At 44.2% G+C, this 14,996-nt stretch overlaps 1 protein-coding gene across 2 annotated transcripts in view; it reads right to left on the bottom strand.

The window, feature by feature from the left end:
* Nucleotides 1–14,996, bottom strand: part of MAMLD1 (mastermind like domain containing 1) — an 82,085-nt gene that overhangs the window by 25,323 nt on the left and 41,766 nt on the right. The window contains exons 2-3 of one of the 2 annotated variants that reach the window (XM_032123875.1): nucleotides 7,636–8,905; nucleotides 7,205–7,422 (exon numbers count right to left, since the gene is read on the bottom strand). In XM_032123875.1, coding sequence (XP_031979766.1) covers nucleotides 7,205–7,422; nucleotides 7,636–8,905 — 1,488 coding nt within the window. Of the gene's footprint in view, nucleotides 1–7,204; nucleotides 8,906–14,996 lie in introns of both variants that reach the window. The other variant, XM_032123874.1, reaches the window with a different exon arrangement.

Here is a 14,996-nt window from a genome sequence, read left to right on the forward strand (position 1 = left end):
GCCTTGTAAGTGAGGATGTACCTTACCCATCACTAACCACTCTACAAATTGTTATTTTTAAGAATGATACACAGAAGGAAGTTACAGCATTCATCCTGAAGCCAGTGAGAAGGTTGTCAAGTCCTTCCCTAGATTCCCAGGATGTTTAAAACTTCATTGTATCTAAGGGCACAGTTAGGAAAATACATATGTTCATAACCTTTTCCTCAACTGCTTTTAATTAAAGATTTTTGCATATGGATTTTTTGCTTTTCTGATTTGTGGTAATAAAGCAAAATGGGTTATGTGAGGGAAAAAATAAAGGCAAGAAAATCTGCAGTTGGGGCCTGATTCAGCCAATGGTTAGCCCAGAACACTTGTGAACTGCTACCAAGCTGCCTGGAAAACCTGAGAGGAGCTGCCCACCTGGGCTGGGAGGGTCAGAGGGGTTGGGGTACAACTGGTGAATCAGACATTTTTCAGCACGATAGTACCGTTTTCCTGACACCTTTGGGAGATGAGGCTGTCTCCCTCCCTGTACTACAGAGCAGAAGGAAGCAATTGTCTGTTGCTTAGAGCTGAAAACCACAAAAGCAAGGGGTTTTCAGAGGTCACGCCGAATCTCCGTGCCACGACTCTCCCCCCTCCGCCCACCCACGGCTCTGCGGCTGTGCCTGGACTGAGCAGGGACACAGCCCTGACACACAGCCCCTGTCTTGAAACATTGCAAGCAGCCTGTCAGGCTGAAATGCAGCACCTTGCCCTAAATTTCTCTGGGGTAAGTCACATTTCCTTCTACATGTTCACAGCACATGAGCACTACTTCCTCTTTCTCCACCAAAGCCCTGGACAGCCCTCCCTCAGCCCCGCATGCATTGCTTCATCGTCCTGCACATAACGAAGAGAAAGACTTCCCTGAATGCCTCCAGCACCCATCACTGGTGTTTACAGTACCTCCTGAGCCTCTTTTTTCTTTCTAATTGGATTTTAATTTGTCCAGTGTGAGATTCCCATAGAGTTGTCTGTGTCCTAAATGCTCAATTGCTGGCAGAACATCTTCCATTTTATTAAAACAGGTCATAACCAAGGGAAAGACCCGTCTGGATCGAGGAAAGTGCTGCAGTTTTCGTGCAGTGTCCACATTAATTTCAGATCCAAAAGGTGGGTGATGGTGAGAGTGGGGGAGGATGCTCCCCACATGGTGTTTAGAAGGATTTGGTCTATTTACAAGCTTCTCCTCTGCAGATTGCTTCCCCTAATGATGTGCTGTGTGGTGTCCAAGAGTGCTTTCAGCACAACAGAGAGCTAAACTGGAAGGAATTATGAGTGCATTAGGCAGAGCTGTTGGAAACATCAGTGCCTATAAACATCTTAACTGTGCAAGCCAGAGAAGTGGGAAGGTTAAGACATGGCTACAAGGACTCCACTACAACAGGGGAATGCTTTGAAATACCTGAAATGTAACACAAGAAGGCAACACATGTGATTTAAAGAAACTGCAAAAGAGCAATGGGCTCAGAAGATCAGATGTGAATTAAGGTTTTTTAATCTTGATTACTGCTCTTCTGAAAATGCTGTATTACTGTTGACATGTTGAGGCCAAACACCCCATTTCATTCCACAAGTCTACGTCTTGCTTTCCAAAACTTTTCTGACATTATTTATTCACAGGGGAGGAAAGGGAGAAGATGATAGTTGATAGCTTCAGTCAAGCTCCTCTCAGGCTCTCTTGAGAAGAGAACAGAGAATCTCCAAGTTTGAAAAAAATATCAACTCACTTGCAAATGCACAGATAAATATAAATTCAGAAATGACCATTCAAGAAGATGTTTTTACATCTGTGGAGAGGTCAAACTCCAGGCTCAGCCTTACTGCTCTCTGTAATCCAGATTCATCACCAGCTTCCTTTATTCCCCTATTCAAAGGCACTTAATTAGCTGAAGGGCTTGTTGCTTTGCCTTCAAAAGCTCTCCATCCCTCAAAGGCTTTGCTTTGGTATTGTGCTACCACTGCCCTTTGAAATCAAATCTGGTTTTCTCCTCCACAGCATTAGTAAAAGAAAAAAAAAAAAAGTAGTATTTAAAAAATTTGGTTCCCAAGAAAAAAGAAAAGGGAAAGAGAGGAGAGGAGAGGAGAGGAGAGGAGAGGAGAGAAGAGAAGAGAAGAGAAGAGAGAAGAGAAGAGAAGAGAAGAGAAGAGAAGAGAAGAGAAGAGAAGAGAAGAGAAGAGAAGAGAAGAGAAGAGAAGAGAAGAGAAGAGAAGAGGAGAGGAGAGGAGAAGAGAAAAGAGAAGATACCAGCAGAACTTCTTTCAAAGCGGCTTTAAAAATAAGTTTGACACCTGAAGAAAAAGGGTAGGGGATTGAAACTGCAGATGAAATCTGGCCAGTACTTTTGGTTTCATTAATAATGCATGATACTCTAATTGTTTTACATATTAGGAAGATGCCTTGTGACATCTCGGAAATCCCAAATAAAACATGATTTTCCCCTGTACTTGCAGGAGGACTGTATGTACTCAGATGATGCAGGCTGTGTTCTCTGCTTTTCCAAACTCTTCATCAACCTGCATCAGAGCTTTTAAAGTGCTGCTGAGTCAGAACAGTATCACCTAACAATCACTGTGCACTGACTTTTCACAGGCAGAAATAACTTCCCATAATAGATGGCACCCAGAAATCAGTATTACCATTTCTGTTTATATTAATAAAAGCTGTATTTTGTATTCCATTATAGTTATTTAACCTTTGACATCTAACCTCTGGGTCAGTTTGCTCCTTGTAACAGAGCATTTCTTCTTCAGTTTTGTTTCTATATTTAGAAAACTTACGCTGTGAAAGAAGGTTTTTAAACTTTTTTTTAAAAAGTATATTTAATCTAGCTCAGAAGTTTTGGTGTTTCTCTGCAACCTACAGTTTATTCTTCCAACTCAGATAATGTATTGCTGCTTTTACCACAGTTAAAGAAATACTTTGCTTTTCAAAGGGTATTTTGGTCTTCAGCATGCCCTTCACCATCTCATATGCAGTCCATATGTAGTAAAAATACAGCCACTTTTACTGCAAATAATATTAGTTTTCTCTCTCTCTTCTCTTGTAATTTTTTCTCTATCAGTATTTTTGGCAATGGAGATGAAACAAATATACCCTTCACTGACAATCCAGTGTACAACTCTCTAGATGTCAGCAGGAATGCAGAGCTCTAAGAATAGCACATTTGGTTCCTAGGGTGCAAGTGGAGCTCAGAGACACAGCATGTCCCACCCAAACAATGGCTGTTTATCACCTCCATCCCCCCGACAAAACAACCTTTTCAGCTGTGTGTTGGTTCTCAGCGTTTCAGGCACAGAGCAGTCAGTGGGAAATGCTGCCCTCCTCCCCGAGACTCCCAGGTTTTTAACTCAGATCATCTTGGGCTTGGAAAAGGAACAGCCACCCAAAGGGTTTATTGTAGTTCAGCCTGACTTAAACTGTGAATATCACTGGCTGGTTTTCCCACCTTCAGGGAGGAGGGGATCCCTCCATCCCCTGCACAAAGGCCTCTGTTCTTACACTTCAGGGACTGACAGAAGAGCTCTTCTGGAAGTGGGGTGTTGTATTATCAGCATTGCTGAAGGCAGAATTCGGCCCAGTGTATCTGACATTCCAGAATAGGAAATCTGCAAGTACAAACTCTATTTAGACATGAAAATCAGGGAGATGCCCAACTATTCAACCTGCCTGGGCAAATGCAGCTTTTCATGTGCCCAGAAACAGCCAGTAAAGTCAAGTGGTGAAGCTTTACCCCTGAAAACAGTGTGTGATAGTTCTGGAGACTATCTTTGACTCTGGCATTTACTACCATCTTTATATTGGGGATTTACGAGTTCAGACCTTTGAGTATAATTTCACTCACAGGCATCAGCCCCACAGGAATAAAACCAAATCCTGCCTGTAGCCAGAGAGCAGCGTTAGCCCCACCAGGCTTTGCACTATCACACAATGCAAACTGTCAGCGCCTCAATCAATACCCATCAATGCTCAACAATAAAGACATAGTGCTTCAGATGGGGGGAGATTAGCCCCTATCAGATTCAGCAGTTGTCCAGGCAAGACAGGATCTGGGATGCAGACTGATTACAATTAAAAGATACATCACTAACTACAAAAATGGTAGAGCTGTGAGGCACCAGCAGTAACCCCGCTTTTGGAATGCAGAGTGTTTGCTTTAATACACATTAAAACAACAGCAAAATGCTCACTCTGGGTCTGTGGCTGCTGCTCTCTTCCCCATGTTGCTGTGCCTGCTACAAGGATCAAATTTCATGGTTTATTGTTCTCCCTCCAACTGGCCACCATCCACATTCTTCTTCTGTACAAAGCTGCACCTCTTGCTCCAAAGAAGAGAGTACTATGCCTTCTTTTTATAAATTTTAGTCACATTTGCAAACACACACACTAAGTAAGGGGATGACTTTTAAGCACTAAACAACATTTCAGGGAATGCTGTAATTTTTCTCTGAACAAATTTCTGTGAATGAGGCTAAAAAAAGGGCAATTTTCCACCAGAAGTTTACTATTTTTGAGATGCAGAGGTTTTCTCCCGTCTTCTGAATCTTTAACATTGTGCCTTTTAATGAAACAGCTGCTCTATGTTTGAAAAGTCCTATTCATCACCTGCCTCAGGAGAGAATTGGGACTGAAATTTTGCAAAGCTCAAATTCAGCTCTGGATACACTGCTGGAAATCAAAACCACAGTCACTGGGGCTACTTCACTTTAATGGAGTAAAATTGGTATGGAGCAGGTGGGCTCCAAAATTCAGTATCAATCTCTCAATGTAAATAAGAAATCTATTGCAGACAGTAACAGATCTCCATGCTAGATTCCAAGAAATGTAGTAAGTATCTCAGACTCAAGGATTCCTACATAGAATAAATTTCCCACATAATCTTTTAATTCAGCACTCAGGATCCATTTTCTTCTATGAGATTTGCAGTAAAGTTACCAAAACTTTACAAAATGCTCCAATCCTGAACATCCACCATCTTTCTTCAGCAGCTCAACAGACTGTAAAACTGAAGCACTGTCATTTGGTGTGTAATTATTGTAATAAGTCTTCCCTGTAAAATGAGGGAGGCACCCTAAGCTTACCTAACTAGTCTGAAAATGTTAAATGCTCATCACCTGTAATCATTTGTCTTAACTGTCCTTGATCTTTACTGATAGCAGCAAGATTATAATAACTCTCTCTCTGACAGTGAGAATCAGCTGAAAATGCAGCACAGGCAGAGCACCAGGAAAGTTGCTTGAAGAAGGAATATTTCAGCCAATTAGACAGACTCACTGCAGGAGGGTTTTGTGGTTTTTTTTGTGGCTAATCAGTGATGCAAGGCGTTCAGAGGTATAAGACAAAAATGCAAAGCAGGGAAAACCGGGGCACAGGAAACCTCAGGAATCCAACAAGGACGTTCCAACTTCATAGATTCAGTGGTGAAGCCAAAAAACCAAAATGCTCAAAGGTTATGGACATACGATCAAACGTGATCATGTCACTGCTGTTAACAACTTTTTAGTCCTCATCCAAGAGGCAGGAAAACACCATGAATGTATTCTTCACCCACACCTGCCTCCAGAGTACAACATCTGGTGGGCAGTAATTCGTGGAGCTGCTGCACTTTGCTTTCTTTCAACTGTGTGTCTCTCCACAGGCCTGGATCCCAAGCCAGCAAGACTCTCTACTCTGTGTTCAGTCTGGGTCCCACCGAACACAAGCAGGGTTCTCATGTGCTTGAAGCAACAAACTGCTCTAGGTCTTTGTTGAATAAGGGGCCTTGCACTGGTAACTCTTTAAAGACCATTAGATGTGCCCCACTGTTACCTGTTCTACACTTGCGTAAGCAAATTCAGCGAGTCACCAGTCCTTCCCTGCAGCCTGTTTTGAGCTGCTGCATGGAGCAAGGGAGAATGGAGTGTGCACAACTTGGAAAAGAGCCAGTTGATCCTAAAGTGGCACAGTGGCAATGCACCTCACTGAGGTACCACTCAGAAGCTGATATTTGGTAACTATCCCCTGTTTCTCATTGCTATCATAGGACATTATGATATTTGTTACACCAGCGTTACACCAAGATTGATGAAATCCCCCTCCTTAAGAACCAGTCCCTTTGTAAGGAAGAAGAGCAAAGAAGATCTGGCTCTGGAGTGCACTCCACACCTCAGCTCTCAAGCAGATCCCAGCAGAATTTTAGAAATCAGTCTCTGCTTTGCTGGGAGAGAAGTGTCTCTCTCAGTCCTTCCCAAGTTGCTGATGGAGTGACTGTGTGCACAGCTAAGCAGCTTGGAGGAGTCTGCTTACAAAGAGCTGGTTCAGCCTAACAAAGCCCTTGGTTTGGTGGTGAGATTCAGTGTTTCCAACTATTCTGCCGAACAAAAAGACAGATGTTTATTGCTCAGAGTCAGGCTGCTCTCAGACCCAGTCCCCGAGTCCTTCCCTGCTCCAAGGACCCTGTTCACAGTACGTCTCTCTGAGCTGGGGTAGTAGGAGATTCACACCTCTCACTGAGTCTCAGGGAGAAGGTCGCTGGACAGAAACCAGGGCTGTGCCTCACTTTTGCCAGCTGCATTTTTGCATTTACCAGCTCGATTGGTATCGAAGATCACCATGGGTGGGGAATGGCCCTCATCCAAAGCAGGGAATGGCTTCTGGCAAATGCTAGTAACAGGTATTTCAAGTCTGCCTCTTTGCTATTCAGAAGCTGTACTGTTTGACCTGCTGTCCATGAAGGACACATTTTAACTTCACTTCTCACCCCACCTGATCTTTTCTAGCCTTAGAAGCATAACACAGACATGAATTTGTTGAAGGGCATTAAGATAAAAAGAAGATATTCCTTCTGAAAGGATGACATGAAACATGCAACGAGAGTATCTCTGGAGCTTATAATATAAGCTAAAAAAGACTATCACCTATACATGCAAAAAAAATTATTTTAAAATAGCACAAAGTTCTTCACCAGGCTAAAACAGGCACTGCATGGTGGAATTATGGTACATTTTTAGTTGACGACATAAATAAAGTTACTCTGATAACACCAGAGGTTGTTATTGCCTTGTCCATGTATGCACTGTGCATACCTCATAAATTTAGTGACGTCGCATTTGAAACACAAATGGAAAAGCAAAAATAAGAAAATAAATGACTCAGTATTTTCACATAATCCGTGTAAGATAGAAGAGAGGTTCTCACCTGTCTGCTTTGAGCTGGCAGTGTGGCAGCCTGCATCTGTCTCTGCATCCGATGTGGCTGCATCAGCTGTCGGAACTGCTGCTGGAGAAACTGGCTGTTGTTGGTCTGCTGGGACTGCTGCGTGGCTGGAGACTGCTGCTGCTGCTGCTGGAGATAGTGAATGAGGGACTGCTGTCCTTGTCCTGCTGTCAGAGGGGACATCTTTTGAGTAGCTGACTCTGAGGCAAAGTGAGACAGTGGTTTGGTGTTATTGAAAGAAAACTGGTCTTGGCTAACAGGGCTCTCATTCACCAGACCTGGCTGTAAGCTACTGGACGGCTGTTGCATAATTATGTTCATATTTTTGGTCTGGTTTGTAGTCATTGATTTAAAAAGCGAGTTCTGCATACTTGTGGGGTTGCTGGTGGGAGTGATGTTAGAGATTAATGTACCTTGAGGACTGAAGGGCTGCTGATGCAGAGCGGGGCTTGACAGCTTTTCTGGCCTGTACGGTGGAGAAGGTCCAGTATTTGTGGAGGCCATGCTGGCAACCAAGTTGTTCTGTGGGCTTTTAATGCTGTTGGCTGGCAAGCTGGCTGCTGTCAGAGCGGGCAGCATGGAGTTCTGCGGGCTGAAGGGCTGCTGGCTCAGAGCTGGGCTAGAGAGCTTCTCAGAGCCATAAGGGGGAGAGGGGCCATTGGATGGGGTGCTGCTGGAAGTCATGCTTGAAAGCAGAGTGTTTTGAGGACTCTGAATGTTGTTTCCGGGTAAATTATTAGCAGGCATGCCAGATACCATAACATTTTGAGGACTGAAAGGTTGATGGTGTGGGGATGATCCTGCCCTGTAAGGTGGAGAGAGACCGGGAGGCGACATAGCTGGCCAGCTGGGAGCCTGTACTTGTTGCTTGGTACCAGACACTTGCTTGCTGGCTGCCAGCTGCTTTAGCTGCTGAGCATGCCAGTTGGAGCCAGGCATGTTGGGCAGGGGTACTGGGAGCATCGGTGGTGGCTGGTTCTTGCTCTGAGCTGCTGTAGAGATGGGTGATGCAGCAGGTTTGTTTGAGGGAGGAACCTGGAAGTTAGCTCCAGCAGATGATGGTCTCATCTGAGGGGATCCTCCACTGGTTGGATTGCAGCCTGGAGAAAAATCTTTGTTAGCAACATGGTTCTCCAAGTGGGAAGTCTGCGGGGAGGACTTTGGAGTAGTACTTATGTTTGGTTGGGAATGACTCAGACCAAGTGGATCTTCAGCCTTGCTGCACAAAATCTTCTCCAGATCCAGGTCATTGGGAGAAGGATCAGGCATTTTGGTGAGCTCTTCCAAAAGATCTTGCAGCTCTTGGTCCACAGACTGTAAGCTGTTTCCTTTCTCATCATAGTGGACAATGTTGTTGGCTTGCCCTCCTATTGACCCCTTCTGGTTTATTTCTGTGTTGGGTGGCACTGAGAACGGGGAGCCAATGCCACCACCATTCATGTGATTGTTTTCAAGGAGCACTGGGTGCCCCGTGACTCCCAGGGAAGAAGTGCTGTGACCGGTGGAGAACGGGGAACTTTGCATTTCTGGACATGCCACACTGGGATTGGCACCTTGGCCCATGGCAAGGTTTACATCGTCAAGACAAAGTCTTTTACTGTCATTTGGGAAAATGACATCAGGCACGCCACTGGAGGCAGGAGAGCTATCATCTTCCAGTTTTCTTTTAATGGATCCCTGTAACTGTGAAAATAGAAAAGGAAGAAGAAAGGATCCATTATTGACCATATTCTGACATGCGCTGAAGCTCCACACTACAACACTGGGTTGGAGATAAAGAAAATTAAATCATACAATTAAAAACCCAATCATGTGAGACAAATTCAATCAGGATTTAAATGTGTGCAACTTCACTGAAATCAAAAGAGTTATAGTCACACAAAGGCTAAATCTCGTGTTGGCTTTAAAACAGATGTTAAAGCTACAAAATACTGTCTGTCATGTGAACTGTAATAGAAGTTTTTAAAATAGTTTCTGGTTGCATTTCAATTAAGACATTATACTCCCTGCATAACAAACATGCCAACATTTTTATGGTAACATTTTTTAGGTCTAAATGGCAAATCTGAATGAAACCCTGGACTGAATTTAGTGACCTTCTGACAGTGACTCGGATTAAATTCAGACCTGAGACAATTAAATTGTTTTACATTCTTTATAGGCCGAACATCTGAAATAACTAGCATACTTTCTAAACAAAGCAAAACAAAACAAATTCTTAGCTATCTATCTAAACAGACTTTCAAACTTCCTAATCACAGATGTTTTAAATTCCAGAAAGAGTAAGTAACAGCTAAACTTCTTAATTTTTGTTTATTCTTCTAAGTCTAAGGCATTGTGGGCTTTGTTCTTTTGAAGGATTGCCACTCATTCATAAAAATGAGTATGTTTTCAAAATACAATTATATAAATATCTTCATCTACAAGAAATGATGGAGTTGTAAATTCACAAATCTTAGGGAAAAGAAACCTGCCCTCTATATATAAAGACAGTGAAACTGAAAACAATGCTTCTCATACTATTTCAGCATATGGCAATCTCTTCCACATAAAATCATCTGTGGCTTTCAGTTTTAACAAGCATGACCTGTATGTCACAGGATTAATCAGACATTAACATTGCTGCTTCAAGTTAAGAGAAATAAGCATTATGACCTTGTATATATATATATATTTAGAAAACTATCTGATCAGCAATGGGAAAACGAGAGAACACTGGTTCTTCTAAAGCAGCTCACAGTAAAACCTCTCCCAGCTCTGGGCTACAATTCCAAGTGCTTCCTGTCATCTAGTGCTATAAAAAAAATCCCATCTAATAAAAGCTCATATCACCAGAAAATTCCTCCTGCCAACCCCAGCATAACCAGATTCACTCTAGGGCTATGCTGCATATGACCAGCTTCTAAATTTTACACTAATTTTTAAACACAGCACAGTTATGCCTCAGTCACTGCACAACTGCAGCATTCAGTGCTCTCAGATGACAGTGTCACAGGACTGTCACCACAGGGTGCATGGAGGCTGCAGGGCACAGGGTGGGCACACCATGTGTGGCTCCTTCTGCACTGTGCACATGAAGGTCACTGTGCAAAGAGCTGAGGTCCACCCCTAAATTCAGCCTACCTTCAGGCAATTGCCCACAAACGTGTATGGCTCTGACCTGGGAACATGGCAGGGCTGCCTGGTGGCTCACTCAGCTGGTCTCACACCAGTGCCCTCTCATCACTTATTTCTAAATCGGTGGGCAGAGGGACAATGTCACACTGCTTTAACGTGGGCTGTGCTCAAAACCATGGGTGGGGAGAACCGAGGAGAGCTGCTTCCAGTGCACTTTGCCTGGTTACCTGAGAGCCTCTTTGGGCAGTAGTGTCCACGCTGGGCTGGGATTGCTGCTCTGAGAGAGACTGTCCCAGAGTCACAACCAGACACTGCTGCACCATCAGACATTTGCTGATGAGGCCAAAATTGCTTCGCTTTAGGAAATGGAAGCAGGCCGAAATCTTCTCCCAAGTGTTAGTCTAATGACGGATGAAATTGTTTTTCTTCGTTTCCTCTGCTAAAACTAAGCCAGAGTTGCATGTTTCAACAGATGTTGCCCTGCGTAGGCTGAAACATGTTGGTAGGGCATAACTACATATATTTAAATCTCAGCCATGTATAGAGAATATTTACAGGGGCTTCACCCATCCAAAACAAACACAGTGTGCTCCCAAGTTGCACCCTGGGAACCTTCAGGCAGGAAGTGGCAGGGGATCTCCCACCCTTGGCCAGCTGACATGCTGGCATGCATGTCCTTGCCAGCTCTTCCTTTGCCATAGGACATTCCTATGCTCTGAGTTACTGGGGAAAAATGTGGGCTTTCTGAACACTCTGAAAAATAGTTTTTTAACTGTTGCACTGGGGAATAAATGTGATGGGAAAACAAAACTTCATTTCTCCTAGACTGTTACTAGATATAAACAGATAAAATAAGGACATAGCTTTCCGATGGCATGGGTATTCCAAAACTGGGACAGGACTTTTAAATAGGATGCTGTTGCTTAGCCCTCCCAAGAAGATTGGCTGTATGAGAGGCAGTGAAATTAGCTGGGTGTCATGTTCTCTTGAAAAGCAAGATTCCTGTTTCCCAGGTGAGTATTTGCACAAGAACCATAAAATCCAGAAGACCAATTTCTCCCAGTGCAGGCAGGTATAACTCCACAGAATTAGTAGCATTGCTTTTGCTTAAGATAGATTTGACTACAGCCCCAAACTTGAGAGAGAAAGATACTCTCCTTAAAGCAACTAAACAAATCATAGAATAATTTTGGTTAAAAGGGGCACTTGGGTGCCATCATCCTTCTGCTTCAAGCACAGCACCAATGTAAAAAATAGACTATAGTCACCAGGCACTTAAGTATGAAGTTTCCATTATAAACAGAAATCCCTCCTTGCTCTGGCTGGGCTGGCTGGGAGGTTGTTTTCAGTGTTCCCCACTGACACCTCAGCGGTTGTGACTCCCACACAGCATGCTCTGGGCTGGTGCTGGCTGTGAGGAGCCAGCAGTTTCCTCCCCAGCTCCCAGTGACTGCTCTCCATGCACGTGCTGCTGTGGCAGCCCTGACCACTGCAGGGGACAGTAACACAGTTTCATATTACTGGGTCCCTGCCTGGCTCAGACATGCCAACCACAGTGGTGGCAGGAGAGCTATCACCAAAGCACTACAACTTTTAGGACCAGGAGCTCCTGACCTCACTAATTCAAGAAGCTCTTTGTTGCAGAACATTCATCTGGTACTCTCAGATGTTCAAGACTATCTCTTTGAAGCCTATCCATCCTTTTCTAGACTCTTCCTCACCAAAACTATTTTTATTGTCCACTTCCTTAATCTGGTTCCACAATCCCCAGGAAGGACCAGATTTATTCCAACTCTTTCTCCTCTTCTTCATTTACACAATTTGACAAATTCAAGAGAAAAGAGAAGAACACCGAAGTATATTCCTCCTCTTTCTCTGCTGATTAGTATATTGGGCAGCTCAGTTTCAAACTGAATACCTGAGAAGTGAATGGAAATATTTTAGAAATGCATCACACACACACACACACTCCTAAGATGGCTGGAGGAGGCTGCCTATGGCTCAGTATGGGAAAGCTTCATTCCGATGTCCAAGCAAGGACGAAGCAGGCAAGCAACAAAGGGGCTCTTGCGACCTTGTCAAAATGCATTAAAATGCACTGGCATGCACAGGCTAACTTCTGTTTGGGAATACCTGGGAAACAAAGGCAGGCTCTCCGATTCAGGGAATATCCGATTCTGAGTTCTCCATTATCTCAGGTTTGCTTTCAGCAATGATCCCAGCACTACTGTCCTCTCCAAACCAGCAGGCTGTCTGTCTTTCTGGGAAAGACCTGAGTCACGCAGGAGCAGCGCTGCTGGCTCGACATGGCAGTACAAGCAGAATAAATAATAACTGTTTATGCTGCTCTGTCCACGGAAGCTGCACAGCTGTGGTTACAAACAGCTAATTTGTCACACGCTCCCTCCCTGCACCAAACGGATTCCCTCCATGTGGGCAGAGTGCTCCACAGACTTCTCTTGTGCAAGGAGGGAAGGCAGCCTCGGCAGAAGAAGGCAGTCCTTGGCTGTGCCCTCCTCGAGCTAGGCTCGCTGGGGCTGCCGTGAGGGTGACCTTGGGTGTCAGGCACCTTCCAAACTTAGGAGGTAGTGCTGGCCTTGAGGAACTTACTCAATGAAGGGAGAAAGGAAGGCAGGAAGTCGCAAAAACTGAATCAGAGTGATCAAATTGTTAATAAATACATCCTGTGATGGTTCCATTGGATTTTAATAACCAGCCACACATGGGCACCTCTGGACTGGCTCCCTGCTTTGCCAGCACTCAGCCTTTCTTCTCTTGTAACACATCAGCTGTCCTCAGCTGCCACTCCAGCTCTCCCCATGAGCCAGGCTGCCCCATGGCCCTCCTGCCAGCCCCTGTTAATTCTCCCCCTGGAACTTGTGCCTTCCTTTACCTGCAAGAGGGAACCTGGGAAGGAACAATTGCAAGAGCCTTGTTTCTCCAGCCTCGCAATGACCCCTCCACCAGAAACAAGCCACCTCTAACCAGAGATTCCTATTTAGGCTAACATACTGCAGAAATGAGGGAGGAAAAACTTTAGGCAAGGTATTTCAGTGCCTCTTCTTGTGCCTGCAGCCTGTTAGTGAGTCAAGCCTTGATTTACGACAGCCACAGGGTGCTGATTATTGATCTGCACCATCCCATTCCACTCACTGCCACGGACAGATCCGACCTACAGCAGTGATTCCCACACCTACACAGCCTCTTCAAGTGAGCACTGAGGCCAGTGGGACGCTGCCATGAACATCCTCCCTCAGCAGCTGCCCCTGTGTCCAGCAGCACAGCCGGAGACTCTCCTGCTTTAATAAATTGAAGTTTATGGATCCATAACTGGGATATCCAGAATGGGAGTCAGATAACCTTCTTTCACTAGGAGTCTCAAGATCTTTGTAACTCTTGGGAAATCCCAGGTGTTGACTTTTCTGTTTGTTTGATTGAGGAAAAGAAAGTATTGTAAAAGGAGATGGGGCAGGTGGGGAAAACATCAGTCTCACTACAGATCCTGGGATTTGCTAATGTGGTGGCAGCTTTGCACAAAGCCTTTCAGAGCAAGGCACCTGGGGAATCCAGGTCACTAACAGGCTGCTAAGATCTGGCATATCTGAATTATTTTGACAGATAGAGCACGTTTAATTTTTGATGGAAGGACTGAGCAAGGCAGAAGCCTGAGATAAGTAGAAGTATTTTTTTCCCCCAGTATTTTCTCAAGGCATATTGCAAACTGTTCCCTCTGCAAAGCATAAAACCTGAGTGTAAGGTTTGCTCAACTGAACTGACCAGAGAATCTATCACTCTTTGTCTCTTTCAAACACTAGACACTGCCAAAACTGGAAGTATGTATTTGCCAGAGGCAAACTGTTTGCAGCATTCAGCGATCAAGACTTCAGCCTCTGTGGCTTCAACAAGCTTCAGCGAGACCTATCTGCACATCAGCCCAAAATGTTTCTATCTGTTCTGACAAAAACAGTCATGCAATGAGAAAATGGAACTGGCAATTTTCCATATAAAACAAGAAAACATCATAATTTTTTTCTCCTGTGCCTTAAATTCACAGTTTGGAAAGTTTTGTGCTCTCTATTGCTCACTTATCCACACTCTAAAGAGATTTTAGTGTCCTGCTAATATTTAAGGACAGTTTGTGAAAAGTAAGTGAGAATGTGCCTGTGTGTTTAAAGGCTGGAAAGTGAATCTGATACACAATATTAGCTTTTAAATGGCAGCAGTTACTTGCAGACCCTCTGTGTTGGGTAGTAGGCTGGCTTGCACATGAATAGCAAACCCCAAATGCTCCTGGGCAACAATCCCACTCCACTACAGCGGGACCTGGCACTGCAGTAAGTGCATTTAGCACATCTGTAGATTTCTGTTTGTGCATGCTGGCTGCAGTTTGGTAACAGACACTCACATTATATCCCTGAATCCACGAAAAAATGCCTCCTGCTGACCAGTAGGCAGCCAAAGCAGTACCTGACTATGAGAAACATAAATTACATGTCATCAAAGTCTTTTCTCAGGCTACAAGGAGAACTCAAGGAGGCTCAAGCAATTAAAACTACCATTCACTTTCTCCACACTAAGATTAAATGTAAGCTAAAATCACATTCTTCCTACTACTTTAGGCTGCTTGACCCTTCTGATTTCAAGCATTTTGAGCATG

This window comes from Corvus moneduloides, chromosome 14 (assembly GCF_009650955.1).
Source record: "Corvus moneduloides isolate bCorMon1 chromosome 14, bCorMon1.pri, whole genome shotgun sequence".
NCBI lineage: Eukaryota > Metazoa > Chordata > Aves > Passeriformes > Corvidae > Corvus > Corvus moneduloides.